Source organism: Trichosurus vulpecula, chromosome 7 (assembly GCF_011100635.1).
Source record: "Trichosurus vulpecula isolate mTriVul1 chromosome 7, mTriVul1.pri, whole genome shotgun sequence".
NCBI classification, from domain to species: domain Eukaryota; kingdom Metazoa; phylum Chordata; class Mammalia; order Diprotodontia; family Phalangeridae; genus Trichosurus; species Trichosurus vulpecula.
The window spans coordinates 33,896,601-33,920,645 of NC_050579.1; the positions used below are offsets into that span (position 1 = coordinate 33,896,601).

At 45.3% G+C, this 24,045-nt stretch overlaps 1 protein-coding gene across 1 annotated transcript in view; it reads right to left on the reverse strand.

Annotated features, from left to right (window-relative positions):
• Nucleotides 1–23,566, reverse strand: part of ABR (ABR activator of RhoGEF and GTPase) — a 294,763-nt gene extending 271,197 nt beyond the window's left edge. The window contains exon 1 of the mRNA XM_036766139.1: nt 22,405–23,566. Coding sequence (XP_036622034.1) covers nt 22,405–23,509 — 1,105 coding nt within the window. The 5' untranslated portion in view covers nt 23,510–23,566. The remainder of the gene's footprint in view (nt 1–22,404) is intronic.
• Nucleotides 23,567–24,045: the final 479 nt, after the last annotated feature.

The window sequence follows — 24,045 nt, forward strand, 5'->3', positions numbered from 1 at the left end:
CCAGCCTCAATTAGATTGCTTTCTGGTTTTTTTTCCCCACAAAAGGATTATTTCCCCGTAAAAGGATTATAAATTCCCCTTCCCTCCCACCCCTTGGCCTTCTTATCCACTCCTAAGAACCAGGATTGCTCAGAAAGCCTTTTCCCTTCTGCCCCCTGTGCAGCTTGCCAACAGTATCTTCTAACACTTCTGGCTTCTTCAGTTTTGCTTAAGTTCAAAGTTCTGAGCTTGGGTAGCCAGGTCGCTGTTGTCTGGCTCACCGCTGTTCAACTGTAATAGAAAGAGCCCAGTAGTTGAAGCCAAAAGACTCAGCTATAGGAATTGACAGCCTCCACCAGCAACAAATAAGCCATTTCTGAAGGGTTTCACTTAAAAGACCACAAGAAAAGTATCCAGCCAGTTAAATCACTTTGAAGGCTTTCTCACCTCATCTTGGCATCTCTAGTTTCCTTCAGTGTACAGCCCACTCCCTTTCCTGACTTGGACACTCTCATGCTGTATGATCATGGACAAAATCACTTCACACCTTACTTTTCCTCATCTGTAAAATGGGAATGATTATATTACCTACCTTCGTGGAGTTCAGAGGGTAAGAGAATCGTAGATTTAGAATGGAAAGGGACCTTGGAGGTCACTGAATTCAATCCTCTCATTTTACAGCCCAGGAAATGGAGGCACAGAAGAGGAAACAGAGATGAAGAGATACAGAGAGGTGGGGTGAGGGACCCTTACCCAGCGGCTGAGCCTACATTATTCTGTGTCCATGCTCAGAGCTCTATCTACCTCTATCACCTAGTCTCTCCAGAAGAGAGTGCTTTAAGGGCCCCCTTCAGATGTCCTCAGCTGCTAGGCCTCTTCTCTCAAACAAACAACCAACCACAACAAACAATTTCCTGAGAGCAGCCTTCAGAGTTAGGAAGACCTGGGTTTAAATCCCATCAAGACCCGGAATTGCAGAGCAGATGCATGGGGAGGAGTTTCTTGACAGGGATTTTTTTAAGCAAAAAAAAAAATTGGAGGTCCAGACATCCCCACCCCCCAACTTTTTGCATGAACTTAAATATGTAGGTATAATCTCCCTCATTAGAATAGAAGCGCATGGAGGGCAGGGATAGATGGTCTGGGTTTTGGATGTTGGTTTGTTTTCTTCTGTCTATTCCTCTCCTTCCCAACAAAGTTCTTTGCATATATAGTAGCCAATGTTCGTCAACGAGAATTTATTAGGAGCTAACTATGTGAAAAGTACTGTGCCATGATGGTGATATTTAAAAAAAAAAAGGGTAAAAACAAGGTCCCCTCAGGCAGTTCACATTCTAATATGCAAATAATACTTGGTGATTGAGTGATTGCAGGTTACAAGTCCAACAAATATAGGAATTTGTCATTACCTAGAAGAATCAGGGAACCTATGATTTGATTCCCAAGGAGGGGAGGAAGGTGTCGCCAGATAGGAAGTAATGCCCTTTCATGCCCATAGACTCCCCTCAATCAGCATTTCCCAGCCCCAGCCAGGAGTCTGACCATCACCCTAAATTCCAGCCCAAAGAAGGTGCCCCTAGGGCCCCTAGCAGCCTCCTGGCTATGGATCAGGGTGCAGGAGATCAAAAGCTCAAGAGAAGGAAGAGGGTGGGAAGAACAAGATTACTCATGGAACAGAGAAAAGGGGGATGAGACACCACCTAGTTACAGTAACTCCCATTTCTACAACCCCTTCCTCTCAATGACCCTAGGAGGCAGATGAATATACAAGAATAAATGTCTCCATTTTACAAACAAGACAACAAAGGCTCATAGAAAGAAAGCTAAGTTGTTTTTTTTTAAATGTGTATTGGGTTTTAAAAGTCAGAACCTTTGGTAGTAAAAATAGCCATGTCCAGAAAGAATCCACAACCAGCAATTAGGAAAACTCAGCTGCACCAGATTTCTCCTCAACACCCAAAGCTCCCTCCCAGTCTGGCAATCAAAGAACAATAGGGTTTCTGCTTCAGATCTGAAGTATTTCAGTCAGCTCCAGCCAGCCAAGAGGAAGGAGTCCACCTCCCTGCATGTAAAAATAGAAACATCAAATTTCGTGGCTGGAAAAGACCTCTGGGACCATAATAGCAGGTCCCGTTTATGGAGGGAACCCTGCAGGGTACATAGAGCACTTGGCTCACATCCACCCTGCAAGGGAGGTGATTTAAATATTATTTTCTTGGCCTCTGCCCACAAGAGGGCTTTTCCTGAACTTCTCCCCACCCCCAGTTGGGGGGAGGATTCTCACCTTTGTAAAACAATTACCTTGAATATATTTTGCATTTGCTGCATCTTGTAGGTACAAGCATCATCTCCTCTCCTGCCGCCCCACCCCCACCCAGATGAAGGTAAGCTCCCTGAGGGCAGGGTGGGTTTTAGTTTTGCTTTTGTATCATCAGTGCCTGGAATATTTATTTGTTGTTGTTGGGCATGTCTGACTCTTGGTGACCCCATTTGGGGTTTTCTTGGCAAAGATACTAGAGTGATTTGCCATTTCCTTCTCCAGCTCATTTTATAGGTGAGGAAACTGAGGCAAACAGGGTTAAAGGACTTGTCCAGGGTCACACAGATATTAAGTGTCTGAGGCCAAATTTGAATTCAGGTCTTCCTGACCCCAGGCCAGGCATTCTATCCACTGCACCACCCTGCTGCCTGCCTAGAATATGTTAGGTCCTTAATGTGTGTTTGCTGATTTGAACTTAGTTGTCTGGGCTCCCAAGACTAAAAAGTGTCAGAGTCCCACTGTTCTGGGTTTATTACATCATTTTCCTCCATATACTTATGGTCCAGTCAAACTGGCTTTCTTGCTGTAGCTCACACACAACATTCTGCGTCCTATCTCTGGCCTTTAGCACAGGTTCCCTCCCTCCACTTCTACCTCTCATGCCTGGAAGAGGTCAACCACCTCATTTTACAGAGGAAGAAACTGAAGTCCAGAGAAACATAACCTGTCCAAGGTCACTCAAAGAGTAAGAGCCAGGAGGGCCCCAGGTCCTCTGATGCCAAATCCAGCCCTTTCATGATGCATCACTTAAAAATATTGCCCCAGCTTTACACCCTCTGAAGCTATTAAAGGGGCCAAGGTTGAAGTTAAATCTCAAAATTAGCCAAAACAATTACTAGGAACTGAATTCTCCAGGATTCCAGGGCTCCTGGGACCAGGAAGGGAATAGGATGAGTGACCCCAAGGAAGCAAGAGGTCTTGAAGGCAAACATACCCACATCTGGAAAGAGTTCAGAGTCTAAAGTTATGGCATCAAGGAAAAAGGCTCATTTGGGTTCCTTTAACTCCAGGAATCAAAGAGCTTAAAAAAATGTGGGAGGAAAAAAAAAAACAACCAAGCAAACCCTATTTGGAGAGTTAATGGGAAGAAAACCTGGTTTTTATTCCTTGGCTCCACTAACAAAGCAGGTCCCTCTGACACATTTAACTCAAACCCATTAAAGCCTGGAGGCTTGGAAGGCCACAGGGTCAGACCCATCCACTTAAAGCTTTATAGCTCAAAGGATGTCTTGCCTAAGGCTATATAGGTGGTAAGTGGAAAAGCTAGGATTTGAACTCAAGTTTTTTGACTCCATGTCAATTCTTTCCACCAAACCATGGTGCCTCCCCAAGAGGGTCAGCCAGGAGGGCAATGGGCCTCAGCATGGCAGCCTTCCCTGGTCACCCACTCCCGAGCAATGCTGACCCATATCACTAGGTTTTGTTTTCAACTCACCAGCCTGCAAAGGTTAGGCACAGCCTGGCCACCCAACCAACAACATCAGGCATTCAGTGGGAGACACCCAACCATCTAGTCTAGGATGTGGTGCCCTTCTGAGACAATGGAGAAGGGAGAGTGAGGGGGCCAGGGAAAGCAGCCCAAATAGAGGCAGAGTCTGCATAATGAACTCCAAGGGGAGCAGCGCATCAAAGATAGCATTGTGCGCTCCTGCTCCTCCCGGGACCCCAGCCACGTGTGTGCACTCAATGCCTTGCCTTGTCCTGGGTCAGAACTGAGCCCTCTGTGAGGCTCATTAGAGAGCTGATGCTCAGCAAGGCTTTGGCTGCTGTCAGCAGGAGCCAGTTTGGAATTTCTTGAGATGCTTTAAAAAAAAATACAGAAGCAGCAGCACAATTATGCAGTCAGACTCATGGGAGGCAGGCTGAATGCAAAGAAGGGCATTTGTTTTTTCCATAAGAGAAATTTTCGTTGCAGTTCTGGGATGCTTCTGGCTCACCTTACCACCAGAGCGAAGCTGTGATTTACTTCTGTAACTGGATGCTCTGCTGCACATCCTTGTGGAAACTTCAAAGCAGCAGGTCCATCAGAGTCCTCGAATTTCTGTGTAGTTTGGGGGCATGAATGGCTGAGAGCCACAGCTCCAGCCTTTTACCCTGGCACTGTGGTTCTAGTACTACCCACTGGGCCTCAGCCTCCCCACCAACATCAACTTTCACAAGCTGGGAGCAGAGTTGGAAGAATTTGGAGAGGGGAGGTAGAAAAACAATTAATCCAGCATCAAATATTTGTTGTACACCTACTATGCGTGGGGCATCCAGCCAGGAACTGGGGCATCCATCACTTGCAAAGAGTAAAACAATCTCTGCTCTTAAGGACCTTACATTCTAAACATGCAAGGTTTGGTAGAAGAGAATGGGGAAAGTAGCCAAGCTTAACGTGGACATGGCTCCTTTCCACTGATTGGAAGGGACCCTCAAAGGCCACCAAGTCCAACCTGGACCTAATCCTCTTTATAACATCCCCAGGATGTGGGCATACAGCCACCACCAAGCTGCCCACTGAACTTGCAGACAGCTCCAATTTTTAGGACATTCACCCTGACATCAAGCCTAGATGTACCTCTGATGCATCTACCAGTCTGCTCCCGGTTCTGGTCTCTGGGCCCAAACAAAACAAGTCTAATCCCTTCTTCGACTCCAGACAGCCTTTCAAGCACTGAAGGAAAGTAATTGAGTCACCTCGAGTCTTCTCCAGGCTAAACATCCCTAATTCCTTCCAGCATGTCTGGTAGGAGAGGAGCTCAAGGTTGTTGACATCCTGGTTGCCTTTGGGCAATGTCCTTTCTAAACTACAGTACCTAAGACAACACAAATCATCTAGATGTGGCAGAGGATCACACAGCCCCCTCCTCATTCCTGCATCCTGATAGAGCCGAGGATTACACTGGCTGTCATATCATCCCATCGACTAATCTTGAGGTAGTCAAAGAAAACTACTCTCCCCCTTCCTTAACTACATGGCACCCAGTCTGCATTTCAGAAGGTGACTTTTTGAGCCAAAATATAGAACTTCACATTTCTCCCTATTAAATTTCATCCTATGAGATTTTTTCCATCATCCTTGCCTTGTCAAGATCTTTTTGGATTCTGGTCTTGTCATCCAGCATGTTAGGTATTTCTCCCAGCTTTCCATCATCTACACATTTGATAAAACAGGCTCTCTATGCCTTCTACCAAACAATTAATATGTCAAATAGCCCAGGACCAAGGATAGAGCTTTGGGGCTCTCCACATTGCATTTCATCCAGCCATCCACCAGGAAACCAGGCTCTACCCAGAACAGGTACTGTGCCGTCTGATCCTCTGCTGCCCCATTTCTCCCTACCAGGTATGGCAAACTACAGACACGGACCTCCAGAGGACCAAGCTCCACCATCCCAAGGGGATTAAATCACTCAGCTTCAGCCCCCTGCCCTGAGGCTGTGCTAGCCTTATGGATAGATGAATGAGAAAACCCACCTAACCTACTCTCTGTGGCGGGTCCCATTCCAGCCTTTCCATCCCATCTAGCTATCCACTAGGAAACCAGGAGCTACTGACTACAAGCACCTCACTATCCAGACCATGTTTCAATGTTGGTACCACTTTCCATTCTCCCCCTACCATGCCCCTGAAACACATACCTTTTCCATCTCTTGCTCTGAGAACAAAAATCAAATGAAAGTTACTATTGTTACTAGAATCAGTCAATAAGCATTTATTCCATACTATGTGCCAGGTACTATGCAAGCTGCTGGGGGAACATAGACAAAAATGAGTCACTGTCACTGCCACTGCCACTGCCTTCAAGAAGCTTACATTCAAGCAATGCAGACAATACATACATATTTAAGTACTTTAAAATACTGGGTAACTTGGAGGGGGAGGCACTAGCAGCTAAGGAAAATTAGAAGATGATGCTTAACCTGAATTCTGAAAACAACAAGGGATTTGAAGAGGCAGGGTGAGGAGGGAGAGCATGTCTGGGATGAGAGACGGCTAGGGTAAAGGTGTAAAGACGGGAGATTGAGTGTCATGCATGAGGAAAGGAAAGGCAACCAGTTTGGCAAGACCAGAGCAGCCCTTAAGGAGATTAGTGTATATTATAAGGCTAGAAAAGTAGGTTGGGGCCAAATTAAAAAAACTAATAAAATTTTATATTTGATCCTTGTTGTTTGTCCTTCATTCTCAAAGAAAACCATGACATCAGGAAGGTGATGCCATGACTTGCAAGTGAACTGGATTTAAGTGAGGAAGGGTTGAGCAAAGTCACCAGCCCCACTCTCTTCTCCTCTGGAGCCATCTGGGCCCAGTGGCAGAGGCAGCAGGGAGACATTGATGTTTGTTGAGAAGGGAGTGACATAGGCAGACTTGTGCTTTGGAAAAATCACTTTAGTGTGAAGGATGGATCGGAACCTGGGGAGACTTAAAACAAGGAGAACAATTAGTGGCTGTTGTGAAGTCTAGGAGAGAGAGGAGGAGAGTCTGAACTAGTATGGTGGCTGTGTGAGTAAAGAGAAGGGGACATGTGGAAGAGATGGGGAGAGAGAAATAAGATTTGGCAATGGATTGGACATGTGGGATGAGAGGCAGGGAGGAGGCCTGAATAATACCATGTTCTAGACCTGGCTGACTGGGAAGATAGTGATGAACAGGAAGAAGAAAGCTCTGAAGAGTGGAGACTTGGGGCAGGGGGAAGTGATGAACTCTGTTGGACATGTGGATTTAGAGATGCCTAAAGGACATCTAGTGTGAGCTGTCTAGACAATTGAACTCATAGGACCTGATGAGGTCACCAAGAAAGAGAAAAAAAGGGGAGGGGGCTCCAGGACAGAGTCTCGAAGAACACCCACAGTTATGGAGCATAATCCAAACAATGAAAGTGCAGAGGAGAATGAGGAGTAGTCAGACAAGAAAGGGAGAAACCCAAGAAATAGGAGTGTCACAAAACCCCAGAGAGGAGCGAGCGAGTATCCAGGAGGAAAGGTTTGACAATTAAATGCCATAAGGCTCTACTCACTACCATTGGGACTCTCCAGACCAACACTGCTGTTCCTGCTCCCCATCCTTGCATTTGGATTGCATCTTCCTATTAGATGGTGAGCTCCTTGAGGGCAGGGATAGTCTCATTTCTGTTCTGGTGACCCCAGTGATTAGGATATCTCTCTTTACATACTAGATGTAAGCATCAAATACTTTCATACAAATACTTTCTTATTCATTCAACCATTTACCAGAGGCCTCCCTCCCTGTTCAAACCCATGGGAGCAATTAGTCTTTGAGGCGGGTTCCAAATCTACCTAACTTCATCACTCCTCTCCCCTCCCCTCCCCCAATATTTCTTCAACTTGACCACCAGGCTGGCATGAAAGATTCTCTCAAGTGCTTGGCAGCATGAGCTAAGGTGCTGCTCCTCACCACTGACAAAAAGTAAGGGAGACTGGCTTGGTAAGACTTGTTCTTCATGAACTTATATGGAGTCTTAGTAATCACTACTTCCATTTCTAAATGCTTACAAACTAAACCTTCAATAATGGAGTTTCCCCAGAAATCAAAGTCAGGCTCATAAGCACACAAGTTTACAGACTCCAGCCAATTCCCACCCCACCCCACCCCCCCTTTTTTTTTTAAACCCACCAGCCCTGCTCTAGGCCCAGAGTATCTCTTCCAATTCTCCATGGTCTTTCCTATCATCAGCTCCTTCTGTACCTTTCTGCACATTTGTCTGAGTCTTCATTAAGGGCAACCCTCAAGAAGGGATGGCCACAGGCCAGGGAAGCACCTAGAAGCCCATCCTAACCCTTTGTGGCAGCTCTGGGGAGACAGATGGCAGGCCAGAGCTAACATTCCCTTCTCCTTCGAAGGTACTCTCTTTAGTTTCTTGGTTGGTCTGTGTTGACACAAGCCCAGCTGGGAAAGATTAGGGACTTTGAAGCATGAATATTTGCTGAGGCCCTTCTGAGCAAAAGGGTTTGGAGTTGCTGAAAGTAGGTGAAGGAGGAAAAAAACCTTCACCGACCATAAACCCCTGAGTCACCAGCTCTACCTAGCACAGCACCAAAGCAGCCCAATTCAGTAGCTACATTCCAGAAATCTTCTAAGCTGGCTTTTTGAAATACAGAATGGCTTTTTCCCACAGAAAGGCTAGTATAAAAGTTATACTAGAACACAGTGACATCAGTCAAATTCTTAGGTCAGCCTACAAAAACCTATTTCATCAATAAGGCTGTTAAAAAAAAAAACCAAGTACTATATTTTAGGGATTTCTATAAGTGACCCCTGGCAAAGAGAACGCATGGCACAGCTTCCATGGAGGACTCCTATCATTATTTACTATAAGTAATACAGCACTTCAGCCACATTCTGGTAGGTTTTTGTGGGCTAGTTTGGGAACCTAACTATAAATATATTCCTCCCATCACATACACACATACTGTTCCTGCTCCCCATCCTTGCATTTGGATTGCATCTTCCTATTGGATGGTGAGCTCCTTGAGGGCAGGGATAGTCTCATTTCTGTTCTGGTGACCCCAGCGATTAGGATATCTCTCTTTACATACTAGATGTAAGCATCAAATACTTTCACACAAATACTTTCTTATTCATTCAACCATTTACCAGAGGCTTCCCTCCCTGTTCAAACCCATGGGAGCAATTAGTCTTTGAGGCGGATTCCAAATCTACCTAACTTCATCACTCCTCTCTCTCTCTCTCTCTCTCTCTCTCTCTCTCTCTCTCTCTCTCTCTCTCTCTCACACACACACACACACACACATTTTTTCTGTTTCTCTCACACAAACAAATTCTCCCTCCCCCTTCACTCACACACATACACACATTCTCATTCTCTCTCTCTCTCTCACACACACACACACACATTCTGTTTCTTTCTCACACACATTCTCCCTCCCCCCTCACTCACACACACATACACACACTCTCTCTCTCTCTCTCTCTCTCTCTCTCTCTCTCTCTCTCTCTCTCTCTCTCACACACACACACACACACACACACACACACAAAACTTCTCAACAGCCAGCAGAATAACCAACCAGTAGAGAGAGGGGAACAGATGGAAGGGATGAAAGCATTTCAAAGACAAACTTCACCTACTTCCCACTTTTGCCAACATCCAGATAGGAGGATGGGAAAGATAGCTGGTCTAGTCCAAGGGCCTTTGATGTTAGAATGAGCCAACTGAATTTTTAGTTTGTGGACTGGAAGAGGCATTGACAGTTTGCTACTCCACCAGTCCTCATTTCACAAATGAAAAACAAGGCCCAGAGAAATACAACAACTTGTCCAATGCCACAGCTGAAGTCCTATCTCTGCCAACAACATATGCCTCATCCTTAGTTCTGAGATTTAAACCTTCAAGGGACCTTAGAAATCAAATCTAACCACCTCATTTTACAGATGAGGAAATTAGGGCTCCCAAAGGCCAAGTGACTTTCCCAAATTCACAGAGGTTGTGAGCATCAGCTGGGGAATTCTAACCTTCTGTACTCTTTCAGCCGAGATCTTTCTGGCCTGGCTCATGGGTCCCTCTAGTTCTTCCCTCTGGAACCAAGTGACTGAGCCAGGACTTGACCCCAAGTCTTCCTGAATACAAATATAGCACTCTCTGCACTACTTGTCCAATTAAGTATTGGTATGTTGGTTTTTGGTTGCTAATTTTATTTTAATGCAGTGAAACTATTCCAAATCATTGCTAAGAATCAATGCAATGATTTTTTTATAAGTTTATTTATTTTTAGTTTTCAACATTCACTTCCATAAGTTTTAAGTTTTCTCCCCCTCCCTCACCTCCCTGAATCAATGCAATGATTAAGAACAAAAAAACAAAACCACATTTGTTTGGCAGCTGCAAACTGTGACCTAAGCTTGAGACAATTCACTGCTGATGGTCTTGTCTCACTCAGGCAGGCTGATGCTAACCACTAGGCTGCAACATGAGAACCCAAGGCTGGGAGCCACAGGCACTTGCAGGGCTGCAGATTTCCTGTATGGTAACCTCCAAGGTAAAGGTGCAGGACAACGACACAGCACCGTGTAGCATCATTATACAGGAAGCCCAATGAAAAAGATAATAAGGAAGATTAATTTGGTTTTGAATGAAATGACACAGTTTATAAAAATGGGTAAAAAGAACCAGGTGGGAAGTAGGGAAGTTTTGCTTCCAAGACCAGCAAATGCACATAAACAGGAGACCATTTTCCAAAATAGCTTAAGCAGTCATGGCACCTAGATGATCAGAGTAACTAGCAATGTATCTTAGGCCTACCAAACCAATGTGGAAAGGGAATCCTGGGCTTTGAGGAGGTGACTCTGGCTGTTAAATGGTCTGCCCAAAGTCCTTCATATCAGTGTGAATCAAAAACACAGCTTACATTTTATCTCATACCCTGAAAATTGGCAAAGATGACTCAAAACCAGTAACAACAAATATTGGAGGAGCTTTGGGAAGATAAGCACGTTAATTCACCGTCAGTGTGACTTCGAACAGGCCCAACCATTGTCTAAGTCAATTTGAATGACCCAAGACAACACAAAAGGATTCATGATGAAAAATGCTCTCTACCTCCAGAGAAGGAACTAATGGAGTCTGAATGCAGGGTGAAGCATACTTTTTTAAAACTTTCTTTACTTTCCTTGTTGGTTTTTTTTTATCTGTCTTTTTTTTCACAACATGACTAATATGGAAATACGTTTTGCATAAATGCACACATATAACCTGTATCAAACTGCTTGCCTTCACAATGAGGGGGGAGGGGAGAGAGAGCATTTGGAACTCAAATTTTAAAAAAATGACTGTCAAAATATTTTTACATGTCATTGGGGGAAAAACTAAAACATTTGAAAAATATCAAGCTGAAATTATGCAAGAAAAGGGAATGTTTGATACCCTTTTTAATACCCTAAGGTTTATAGCAATCACCCCTACTAGGCATACACCTCAAGTGAGTCAAAGACAGAACAAAGGTCCAATATATATATATATATACATACTATAGTCATTGAAGCATTTCGTGGTCATAAAGAACTAGAGGGGGAGGGGAAAGTGGATGTCCATTGATTAGAGAATGTGGGATATGAATTTAACACAATATTATCATACAGTAGTACAAAATTAACGAGAGGTCCAAAGAAACATGGAAAGATTTATATTTATAATGCAAACTAAAATGAGCAGAACCCAGGAAAACAGTATATACAATGTAACCGTGTAAATATATATGTGATATAACAGTATAAATACATACAATGTAACCACATAAGTATATACGATATAACAATGTAAATGCATGCAATATAATACTATAAATGTATGCAATGTATCAGTGTCAATGTATACAATGTTCCTGTGTGAATATACACAATGTATCAGTATAATCTATATAAGGTATCCATGTATGCCATGTGAGCGTCTACAATGCAACAAGGTACAAGTGTATATGTCTACAGACTGTGCCGGTGGGAGTGTATGCAACATAAATGTGACTGTATCCAATGTAAGAGTATAAATATATACAAAGTGGTGGCATGGATATATACAATGTAAGGGTATAAATGACAAGGTGACTCAAAGGGAAGGAAACCCTTCTGGAAGGATACATCTCACTATAGCAGGATAAATAGTGGGAATTTAGCTAAGATAAACTTAATGGAGCTTGAGCATTGAGGGCCTTGAAGGCTCTGCTGAGCAATTTAGCCTGTCTGATAGGAATTAAGTTAGGTCACAAGGGATAAAGAAATCACAGTTCCATTGAAATGCAACCACCTTTGGCTGGGTGAAGAACAGTGACAAAATAGTTTAGAAAGGAAAGAGACAAGTCAAAACTCAGGAACCCTAATTCCTCTGAAGTCAACAAGCATTTATTAAGAGACTAATATGTGCCAGGAGATGCTATGCTACGAAGAGCCATGGATGTCTCATAGTTTAAGGAGGACCTTCACCCTTTCTCCTCTCTCAGGGAGCTCAGGGATGGGAGGGGACTCTTGGGGAATAGACAGGACCAAATTGGTTTCTCTCCTTCATCCTAAAATTATCATGCATATACTCAGCTCTTTATATGTTTAACCAGTCAACAAGAATTTATAAAACACCTCTGATATGCCCACGATGAGACACAGACAGCATCATGTGGTGGTGGAGATCTGGACTAGGAGTCAGTTCAAGAATTGTCTCTAACATATCTCACAGGATTTGAATTTGTAAAATGGAAGAGACCTCAGCCACCATCTAGGCTAACCCATCCTCAAAGGGAATCTCTACTACAACAGAAGCAGCCTCTGCTTGAAGACCTTCAAGGCAGGGGAGCCCTCCCCTCTTGAGGCTCCTTATTTCACTTTAGGAAATTTGACTCTTTGCAACTTTCGCTCAGAGCTCCTGCTTCTACCCTCCAGAACTAAGAAGAACAAGTCTAGCCCATCTTCTAAATGATAAGTCTTTCAAATACCTGAAGTCAGTTATCACATAGCTAGGTGTCAACCTAGCTCCAGGTGGACCTGGAGTCAGGAAGACTGGAGTTCAAATTCCAACTCAAACACTCACTAGCTAGTAACCATTGGCAAGTCACTTAACCTGCCTGCCTCAGCCTCCTCATCTGTAAAATGCATAATAATAAACCCTACCCCCAATGTTGTTGTGAGGATAAAATTAGATAATATTTCTAAAGTACTTTGCAAACCTTATAGCACTATGGAAATGCTGGCTATTATTATTATCATGACCCCTCTAATTCTTCTTCTATCTAAACATCCCTACTTACTTCATCAGATCCTCATGTGACATAAACTCCAGGCCCTTCATACCTAAGTCCCTAGGCAAGTCACTTAACCTCCCAATGTCTCAGACAACTCTCTAAGACTGTACTGTATATTGCAGGGAAGGTGCTAACAGACATGGTAGAAGGAGCTTCCTCATCTGGGAGTTCCCTCTGACAAAGAAATCACAGAGCCAGTCTCTATCTTCCTCCCCCATTATGTGCCAGGCATTGTGCTGGGTGTTGGGTACACAAAGACAAAATTTAAATATCCCTCTCCCCTCCTCATCCAGTAGAAAGAAAGTTTCTTCATGGCAAGGGCTCAGTATTACTGTTCTATTATTCAATATATATACTATTCTGCCTCAGTATCCCCAGTGCCTAGCACAGTTCCAACACAACAAGTGCTCATTCAATTGGATAAATGGCCTGACCAAAGGAAAAAACAATCTCTGTAACAGCCACCCACCTGCTAGGTGAGTATTGAAGAACCACAAAGCTCTTGTTTTTTAATTACCTGGTGAATATCCAAGGGATAGAGAGAGTTGAAATTAATCAATCAACAAGGATTTATTAAGCACTTACTCTGTGCCAGACACAGTGCAAAGCCCCAGGGATACAAAGAAAGGCAAAAACACAGACATTGGGGAGAAACATGCTCCTGTTCAGTCTGTTCATGCTGGGCAGGGGAGGGGTGTGGGGGTGGTGGAAAGAAAGGAACAAATTGCCAACATCTGTCTGATTCAAAGAGACATTGGACCAATCACTTAACTACTCTGGGTCTGTTTCCCATCTGTAAAATAAGGAGATGTGCCAAATCACCTCTAAGCTCCCTTCCAGCTCAGAACCTACGATCCTATGATTGTTCCACAACTTTATCAAGTGGGAATGAAGAAATGCCTGAGTATATACTTGCCAAACAGACACAGAAACTATACAAAGATAAGCACAAAACATTTTTTATACAAATAAAGTTAGATTTAAATAATTTAAGGAATATTTATTGTTCATGAGTAGGTAAAGCCAATATAATTTTTTAAAATGACAATTTTACCTAACTAATCTATTTATGTAATGCTATTCCAATTAAATAACTAAAAAAAAATCTTACTGAGTTAGAAAAAATGATAACAAAGTTCATTTGGAAGAACAAAAGGTCAAGAACTTCAAAGAAACAAGGGGGAAAAGATGTAGAGGAAGCAGATTCAGTAGTATCAGACCTTAAATCACATTGTAAAGTGAGAGCATTGTTGAAATGTAAAATAGATAATTTTGATTATTTTAAATTGAAATTTTCTTGTATAAATATAACCTATGCAGCAAGGAATAGAAAGAATGCAGAAAATTGGGGGGGAAACTTTCATAGATGATCTCTCATATTGCTGTGGCTTAGGAAATGAGGAGTTGGTTGATTTAGAAAAACATGGAGACCCGGACTTATGAAGGAAGAGGATATCCACCTTCAGAGAAACAGATGACAAGTGGAAATAAGCATAGCATGGTCTTAGATATATGTGTATGAAGGTATATATGTATATATGTGTATGTTTATAGACATATATGTATGTGTGTGTATCTCTATATCTATATGTGCTTAATTGTAGCCTTCTTTGGGGGGGGAGGAAAAAATATAAAGTAAAATGTAGGCAGTAGAAAACAAAAGAAAACCTGCAGGGCAAAGAAAAACTGGATAGCTTTGAAAACAATGTGCATTATTTATTATACAGGTTTTCTTGAAATGGAAATTTATTGTTTTATATTAAATCCTCTCTTATGTTCTGCTGTGTACATAGAAAGTTTTTTTTTTCTTTTCTTATTCTGTATTTAAGTTTAAGCTAAATTTCAACACTTTTTTTTAAAGTGGGAATGAAGGAAACAACAGCCAGATGAAAATCACCACCACCTGGTCTGGAAATTCAAGTTATGCAGAATCATCCACTGAACTTCCTAAAGGAAAAGGGAAGGGGGAACCCTGCTAAGTCAGACATGAAGTCATCTGAGTACCTGGTAGGATACTTCTTTTCTTTAAGGAGAAAGGACAAGCCCCCACTGAGGAAAACTGGTTCTTGCTTATTGGGTACTCTCATCTTTCAGGTCATCAGAAGACTCAGGTCTCTAGAAAGGAGCCCAGAATTCTAGAATCTTAGTGATAGAAGGAGCTTTAGAAGATCACCTCCACCTAACCCAGGTCTCTACATCTCCTCCTTCATTCATTCTAGAATGTCAACTCTCCTCAGAATGAATAAATTTTTAAAAGTACTTATTAAACATTTACTATGTGCTAAGCAATGGTCAAATACTGCCTTCAGGGAGCTTAGATTCTAACAGAGGTAGACAACACAGAAAGGACAGGAGAGATAAAAATGGTAGCTGCAACAGAGGGCAGACAAGTAATGGCCTGATGGCCTGTTCTGGGCCATAGAAAAGGAAGGTTTGTCTGTCAGAGAACGCTGGGCCCCAGCGACAGGCAGAAGTCCAAGTTCCCCTGGGACAAGGAAGAGGGCTAGAGTCTACGTAGTTTGGAGATGACCAAAAAGTCATCTATAATCTAAAGAAGATCTTAGATCTCCAGCTAGATGGGGCCTTAGAGGTCAACTGGTCCAACATCCTAATTTCCCAGTGAAGAAAACTTAGACCCAAGGAGATGATGACCTGTTTAAGGTCACACAGATAGCAAGAATCAGAGGAAAGATTTGAACCTGGGTGTTCTGATACAAGAGCCAGGGCTTTTCCTACTGTACCACAGCACATTCTGAACTCCTACTGCCTGTCATCAGTACTCCTCAAAGCAAACCAAATAGTTATTTACTAACCTCCAGAGAGAAGAAGAGTTGGGTGGGTGGTTTTTTTTTGGTGGGGGGGAAGAAATCAACCAATTTTGAAAGTTATCTGTGTCATTTTAACTGAAACCTGAACAACAGATTAACATGATATTTTTAAAAGTACTTGTTTCCTTCCTGCCAAAAAATTGGACCCATCTGAACACTTCCTTTCTTGCTTACCTTCAAGGGGATGTCATTTGTTTGGTACACAAAAGTGCCATGCTCAAAGATGACCAGCAAATCCTGCCTAAGACTGAAAGAGACGTGGTTCTAACATCCCACTCCCTTCATTAGAAGTAGCACCTTTGTCTCACCCCTTGAAAGGAAAGAAAAATCAGATGATTAAACCAAACAGAGAGACTCAAGATCTTGCTTGGACTTCTATTTTTGGTATTAAATTTTTTATTAATGTCTTGTTTTTACATCACATTCATTTCTGTATATTATTCCTCTAGCTAGCAAGCTATCCATTGTACCAAAGATTGAAAAGAGAGGGAGAAACAGAAGTTCAGCAAAACTAACCAGCATTTTACATGTGTCTGACAATATATACAATATTCCACTCCCAGAGTCCTCCCCCTCTTCAATTTGGGGGTTGGAAGTACATTTTCTCAATTAGGGTCAGAAGTGCATCTCCACTCTTCCCCAGGTCTGACTGCTTAGGCCTTCTAATTGCCTAGAGGAGGATGTAATTTGCGTTTTGATTCCCTGGGGACCTTGTCTCTCCCAATCTTCTAGTGCAGTATGCTTTAAAAGAAAAAAGGACAGGAAAAGTACCAAAGGTACTCATTTAAACTGTTCTTCCTGGGGTTCTGGGAACTGAGTAAGTACAGGCTGGGAATCTGCCAGGGATCCATGGTGTCCACTGAGAGGACACTTCAGAAAGGCCCCCTTATGAGAAGAGTAACATGCTATCTAGAGGCTAAGCCATATTTACTATGACTCTGAAATAAAAGAAAACTCAAATCATGTAATAAAGCTCTGGGTTACAGACTTGACCTTTGGTCAAGTATTGAAGGCCATAAAAAGTGGGTGGAGGTTAGATTGGCATGGAAAGAGGGTGTGATGGCAGAGTGGGAAGGCTTCAAGATAACTGAATCACCACATCTTTCCCACCCCCTTCACTACCTAAGCTTTCAGTAAAATCCTGCAAGGATATACTTTCTTGGTGAAGAAGACTGAGTCAGAAGGGTACCAATCCCAAGAAGAAACAGCTGCCAGGGGCCAAACTGAGTCAGGAAACAGAGGGTTCAAATCTTGCCTCCAACTTACTGTCATTGGACAAGCAACTTAATTTCTCTGGGATATCAGTTTCTCCATCTATAAAATGAAGGGGTTAATCGAAATGGCCTTTGCAGCCCCTTCCAGCTCTAGTCTGAGTCATCTGGGTGGCAACAAGAATTTCAGGCCCATCATTTGGTGATCAAGCAACAAACATTTATGTATAAGGGCCCTCTATGTGCCAGGCAGGTAGCACAGTGGAGAGAATGCCAGGCCTGAAGTCATGAAGACCCATCTTGCTGAGTTCAAATTTGACCTGACACTAACTAGCTGTGTGACTCTGGGCAAGTCACTTAACCTTGGTTGCCTCAGTTTCCTTATCTGTCAAATGAGCTGGAGAAGGAAATGACGAACCACTCCAGTATCTTTGCCAAGAAACCGCCAAATGGGGTTACAAAGAGTCAGACAACTGAAAAACAGCCAAACGACAGTGTGTGAGGCCCTATTGAGGTGCTGGGGATAGAAAGACAAAGATGAAACACTCTTTACCCTCAAGGCACTTCCATTCTACCAGAATACTGGGGATGGGGGAAGCTAAAGGAAAAGATTGGAGGGAAGGGAGTGGAGAAGCAATCCTTCTATTTTTCCGAATTGACTCTTTTGAAAAGGAATTTTAATCACCAACAAACAAACATTCTAATATACAAAGAACAAAAAAATGTGCATGGAACTGTGCATTTGTTACATCTGGTGGATTTTTAAGTGTGTAGTAAATTTAATAAGGTAGTAACAAGACTGCCATATTTGTGTGCCTTTCCAAACTTTTTGCTTTCTTCTGTTTTCTTGATTTTTTTTTCTTTTTACTTGAGCACTTATTATCGAACTCCTCATATGCTCTGTTCTAAACTTTTTCTTGCCTCATCAAGCCTCCTAATGCCATCTCCTTCCTTTCATCTCCTACTTTACTGAATAAGATCAAGGCCATATACTCTAAGCTCCCTCTCCTCCCAACCTCAAAACCCTTCTACATCATCCTACATTCTTCCCCCCTTTGTTCCAGTCTCTGAGGAAGATGGAGCCTGTCCTATTGGTGCCAACCTTCTATTAGGCTTTGGATCCCATCCTCTACCATTTTAGTCCAGGAACCAAAACCAATGATCACTGGATCCTCTTCTTTTCCATCCCCCTCCACAACCCCTACATCTGCTCTGTCTTCTCTCTTCTCTTTCTCATTACTTCCCTGCCAAGTACAAACATACCCAGGTTTTCCCCATTAAAAAACAAATAAACAAAGAAAAGTTCTGTTATCTTTGCCATCCTTCAAGAAGTACATCCCTTCTCCTTTTTCAGGCCAAGCTCCCAAATGGTCATCGACCTCTGAGGTCTCACTCCCTTACTTCTTTGCCCACTTCTCTTGCACACTGGAATAGAACTCCACCATTTTACTGAAAGAAAGAGCTCTCTCCAAGGTTACCAATGTTCTCTTCAATGCCAAATCTTTCTCATTCCTCACCCTTCTTGACCTTTCTTCAGCTTTTGACACTGGTGACCACCCTTCCTTCCTAGATACGTTCTTTTCCCTTGTCTTCTGGAACACTGCTCTTTCCTGATTCTCCTCTTCTCTGTCCTCTTTACTGAATCACTATCCATCTTTTGCCCCCACAGTCCCCTCCTCTATCCTACCTCCCTCAACACCCCCACCCCCACCCCAGTCCCCTCAAGCATGGATGTTTCCCAAAGTTCTGTGCTGGGCCTCTCTCTACATATCCTCTCTTTGTGGTTTTTTCAACTCCTATGGCTTTGATTGTTATCTCTATGCAAATTACTTCAAAAATCGATATATTTAGCATTCATCACTCTTCCAGATTCCAGTCCTGTATCATGACCTGTCTGCTGGTCATCCCAAATGGAATATCCCATCACTCTCACATTAGATCCATTAGATTGTGAGCCCCTTGAGGGCAGAAATTGTTGTTGGTCTGCCTCTTTTCAGATCCTTAGTAATTAGCATAGTGCCTGGCACATAGCAGGCTCTTAATAAATACTTACTGACCGAGTGATTCACATTTTCAAAACAGAATTGATGATCATTTACCCTTAAAACCACCAATCTTACAAACTTCCTGATTTTGGCAGTATCATTACTGAGGTTCCCAACCTTAGAGTCAACTTCAACCATTTCTTCCCCTTCCCCTTCTAGAGCCAAACAGTGGTCAAATCATTCAATCTCACCTCTAAGGATAGCCAGTGGAGGAGCAGGGTCAGGGAGATGGGAGATGTGGCAGTCTGAGGAAGAAGCAGCAGGGAGAACCACTGAGAGCATGAAAGGGAGCAAAGTGTGAGAAACCTGGAAGGTAAGAAGCAGTCAGCTTATGGGGCACTTTCAATACCAAAAGAGCATTTCATATTTGCTCCTGGAGGTAAGAAGGAGCCACTGACATTCACTGGAGTGGCAGAGGGGAAAGGGAAGGGCACTATGCTTTAGGAAAATGATTTGGTAGCTGAGTGGAGAATGGATTGGAACACTGTAATAGTGGAGCTGCTAGGTGGCACAGTGGATAGAGCACTGGGTCAGAAGGGCCTGATTTTAAATCCAGCCTCAGATACTTACTAGCTGAGTGACCCTGGGCAAGTCACTTAACCCTGACTGCCTTTTTTTAAAGAGGAATATTGCAATAGCCTCCTAATGGCAAAAGCAGCTTCTAGTCTTGGCCTCTTTTCAGTCCCTCCTCCACACCACTGACTGACTAATCACAGGTCTGGAGGGACAGCAATCAGAAGGTTTCTGTAATAGTCCAAGTGAGAGGTGGTAAGGGCCTTTGCCAGTGTGGCAGCTGGCTGTGTGAATGGAGAGATGGGATACAGATGAGAGATGTCATGAAGGCATAAATGAAAAGGTTGAGTGACAGATTAGATATGTGGAAGGAGATTTAGGACTCAAAGATGACACTGCATTTCCAAATCCAGGAGACAGAGGATGGTCAGTAAGAGGAAAGCTGCAAAGATGGGAGAGTTTGGGAGCAAAGATAATGAGTTTGGCTCTGGAGTACCTCCATGTTCAAAGGGCAGTTGGTGATGGATGACTGTAGCTCCAAAGAGATATTAGTGCTGGATATAGAGATCTGGGAATCATTAGATGATATAGAGATGATAACTGAATTCATGGAAGCTAATGAAATCGATAAGCGAGACAGTATAGAGGGCCCAGGCTAGAACCTTGGGGAACACCCACAGTTATCAGTCACCATGACAAGGATGAAGAACCAACAAAGGAGACTAAGAAGGGGGAGAACCGGGACTGTGCGATGTCATGAAAACCTAAAGAGGAGAGAATATCCTGGATGAGAAGGGGATCAATAAAGGCAAATGCTGCTGAGAGGTAGAAAAGGATGAGGACTGAAAGAAGGCCTTTAGATTTAGCCACTGGAGGGGAAATGGAGATACTGAGTGTGAAAATTTAAAAAAAGAGGCACAGCATCCAATGGAAACAGCATTAAACCTGGAGATTCCTGGCTCTGACACTTACCAGACATGTGACCCTGGGAGAGGCCCTCCCCCAAAGCCAGGGTCTCCTCATCTGTAGAATGGGGTCCCACATGCCCTATATCACCCACGGCTGGTATGAGGAAAGCACTCAGTAACCTTTAAGGGTTCTAGAAATTTGGACCATTATTCACTAGGGGTTTCCTGGAGGAGGTGAGTTTGGAGCAGGCTCTCACGCTGGGCCAACAGCATACAGTTTGCTGGAAGAGAAGTACTGGAGACCCCTTGGTACTTGGCAGTATCTTGGCAGTGTCCTTCATCCTTTAATCTAAAGTGGCATATAAAATTGTTCCTAGGCTGAGCTGAAGAAATGTTACCGATGGGAAATGCTGCCCATTCTCTGCTAATGAATAAGTGTAATTGATCAAAACATATGAATTGATGGGCTCCCTAAAAGTGCTTTTAGCAAAGTGGACAGTTTTTCATTCAAATACAGATTCACCCAGATAAAATCTAATAATGGAGACTCTGGAACCATCCCAGGATGGGTAATGTTCTTTCTCCTCAGTATGCAGGAAGGGAAGCAGGCTGCAGGAGTCCCATGTCCTCAGTCACAATGTGATCCAATCCCCTCACCAAATCATCCCTTCTCTGTGGATAACTGATGGGATGCAGTGGAAAGAAGACTGGATTTGGGTAGGAATCCCAACCTGCCTTTTATTAACTCTATCACTGTCAAACAGTAAGCAGGAAAGTTCACAAGTCACATAACTGCTCACCTTCCTACCTCCTCCTTGGCTCTGTTAAGATACACTGTCAATAACTCATTCATTCATGCATCTACCCATTCAACAAATATAATTTAGAGTGTGTGCTTAGCACATGTTTGGTATGGGTGCTACAAAAAGGGACAAGGCCCTGTCCTTGAGATTACAGTATTTGGAAGAAGAGATGTTTTCCCAGTGAACTACCTAGGAAAGCATAAGTGTCCTAAGAAAGGGTCAGTGTGCTGCGAAAGAGCAGAGAGAGCTCACTTCCAGCTGGTGAAATCTAGGAGAACTTCCTGGAGGAGATGGCATTTGAACTTGAAGGATGAACAAGATTTCCTGAGGCTGAAAGGGGAAGGAGGAAAAGTAACCCAAAATGGAGGGAATAATCTGAGTGAAAACTAGAGGCCAAAGAAGCTGGCAATATCAGCAGTCCAGTTTGGACCCAGCACATATGGAATCTAAAAGGGGGTGGGCTGGAAATCCCTAGTGAGGTTGGTCAGTGGAGGGCATTGAATGACTGACTATCCAGTTGAGTTAGACCTTGTTATCTAAACAGTGGGAAGCCAGAGAGGGGTCTGAACAGTGGAAGTATAGATAATGATGAGTGGCATAATGAGGCCGACTAATCTGACGATGAGACGTTACTAGAGAGAGAGTAAAGAGTGATCAGCTCCAAGACGGCTGCAATTGCCCAGATAAGAAGCACTGAAGGCTTTGACAGGTGGCAGCAGCAATCAGAAGGAAGATATCCCTACAGACAGACCCAAACAGAGCCCCAGAGAGGTGTAGGCACCAGGCCCCAGCAGCACCCTTAAGCCACATCTGTACAGGTCGCATGGAGTTCCAGAAACTCACCCCAGCTACGTTAATTGGAGCTCTTTTAAGCTCACCCCGTTTGGCCTTAGCAGGTAAAACTGGGAAGTGCCTTTCTTCTGAGACACAATAGGTTAAAAGTCCTGGCCTGAGGTAGATGACAGCTAAAAGACCGAGGTAATCAGTGTCTGGGGGAGGGCGAAGCCTAGAGGGTGGAAGGAAGGGGGCCGGTGAGAGAGCAACGAGCCTACCTGCAGAGGAGACATCCTCGTGGTCTGAGCTGTTGTAGCTGCAGTCGCTGCCCCTCTCCGGGGAGCTATGGCCTGGCGAGTCTCGGCCTGGCACCCCCAAGAATCTCTTGCGCCTCCAGGGCGGGAGATGCTCCCGGGCCCCGCGGGAGTGGGGTTCCTCCGGGGGCAGGGGCGAGCACCGCCCGTCCTTGCCTTCCGCCTCCAGCTGGTCCAGGTCCCGGCTGCGCCGGTGCCGTTTGCCCCCTATCAGGTGCAGCCAACGGTGGGGGCTGCCCGCCCGGGGGGACTTCTCAGGCGCGTCCTCTCGGGGCAGGAAGCGGCAAGGTGCCAGGAGCAGGTGCCCCAGGACGAATTTCTCGTTAAGATCCACCACTTCGAAGTCGTGGTCGCTGCTGTCCCCGCCCTCGTCGGCGGCGCCCAGGGCCTCGGACTCGGCGTCCTCGGGTGCCGCTGGGGACAGCTCCTCGCCTTCCTCCAGGCTGGCGCCGGGGGCCGCGGCGGCCGGGTCCGGGGACTGCTGCGCGGGCTCCTCGTGCGACTGGGCATCCCTAGGGGCGCGCTCCGGCTCGGGCGTGTGCTCCTCCAGGGGCCTCAAGAGCAGCTGCTGGTGGATGGCGGCGGTCAAGCTCCGCACGGCGCCCCCTTCCCCGGGCGCCCCCCGCCACGCAGGAAACGCCAGGTTGACATAGTGGGGAGATTTGGCCGGGGGGGCTACGCTGGGACCGCCTGGGCCGCTGTCCGCCGCGGTGGGCCCCACCAGGGGCTGCTCCGGCCGGTCCAGCGCCGGCTCCTCCTTCTCATCCTCCCCGCCGGGGCCGGGGCCGGAACCGGAGCCGGAGCCGGAGCCGGAGCCGCCGTCGTCCTCGCCGCCGCAGCCCCCCCAGCGGCCGCAGTCGTAGCCCCGCTTCTCCCGGGCCAGGGCCGTCTGCAGGTAGATGACTTTGAACTTCTCTTCGGCCAGCACCTGTTGCAGCCGTTTCAGGTTGAGCTTGCAGCGCTCCAGCTCCTCCTGCATGGCCGGCACCGAGTCCAGTTGCATGGCGGGCACCGGTTCCCCGGGGAACTCGGCCCTCCAGTGGCGCTCGAAGTCCGCAGGCTCCCACATGCTGGCCCCGGGGCGGGGGGCGGGGGGAGAGCGGCGGCCGGAGCCCGTGCCCGAGCCCTAGCCTGGGCCTGGGCCGCGGTGGCGGGACGACCGGGAGGCCCCGGCTCCCTCCGCGATGAGCCTGCGGCCGCCTCTGCCTCCTCTCGGCACTTGATCCCGGAGGAGAAAAAAAGAGAAGAAAAAGTTTTTTCCCCTTCCGCCCCCGTCTGGCTTGGTTTTTTTTTTTCTTTTCGGTTTCAGGTCCCTGACGTAAGCGGCCCGGCCCCTCCGGTGAGGCGGAGGCGGGGGCCCCTGGGACCCGCCCCTCGGGGGCTCGGCGAGCCGAGGCTAGGCGCCCAGCAGTCCGCCTGAAGCCCCCTCCCAGGCTGACCTGCGCAGCGGCGGCAGCTGCGGCGACTGTAGAGCCCGAGGCCGCCGTGGGGGGCTGGGCGCTGGAGGCGGGGCAGGGTCCGGCCAGGGGGGCTCCTCGCGCTGCGCAGCGTGGGAAAGGTTCTACTGCGCGCGCCGACTGGGGACAGGGTCTGGCCAAAGGCCGC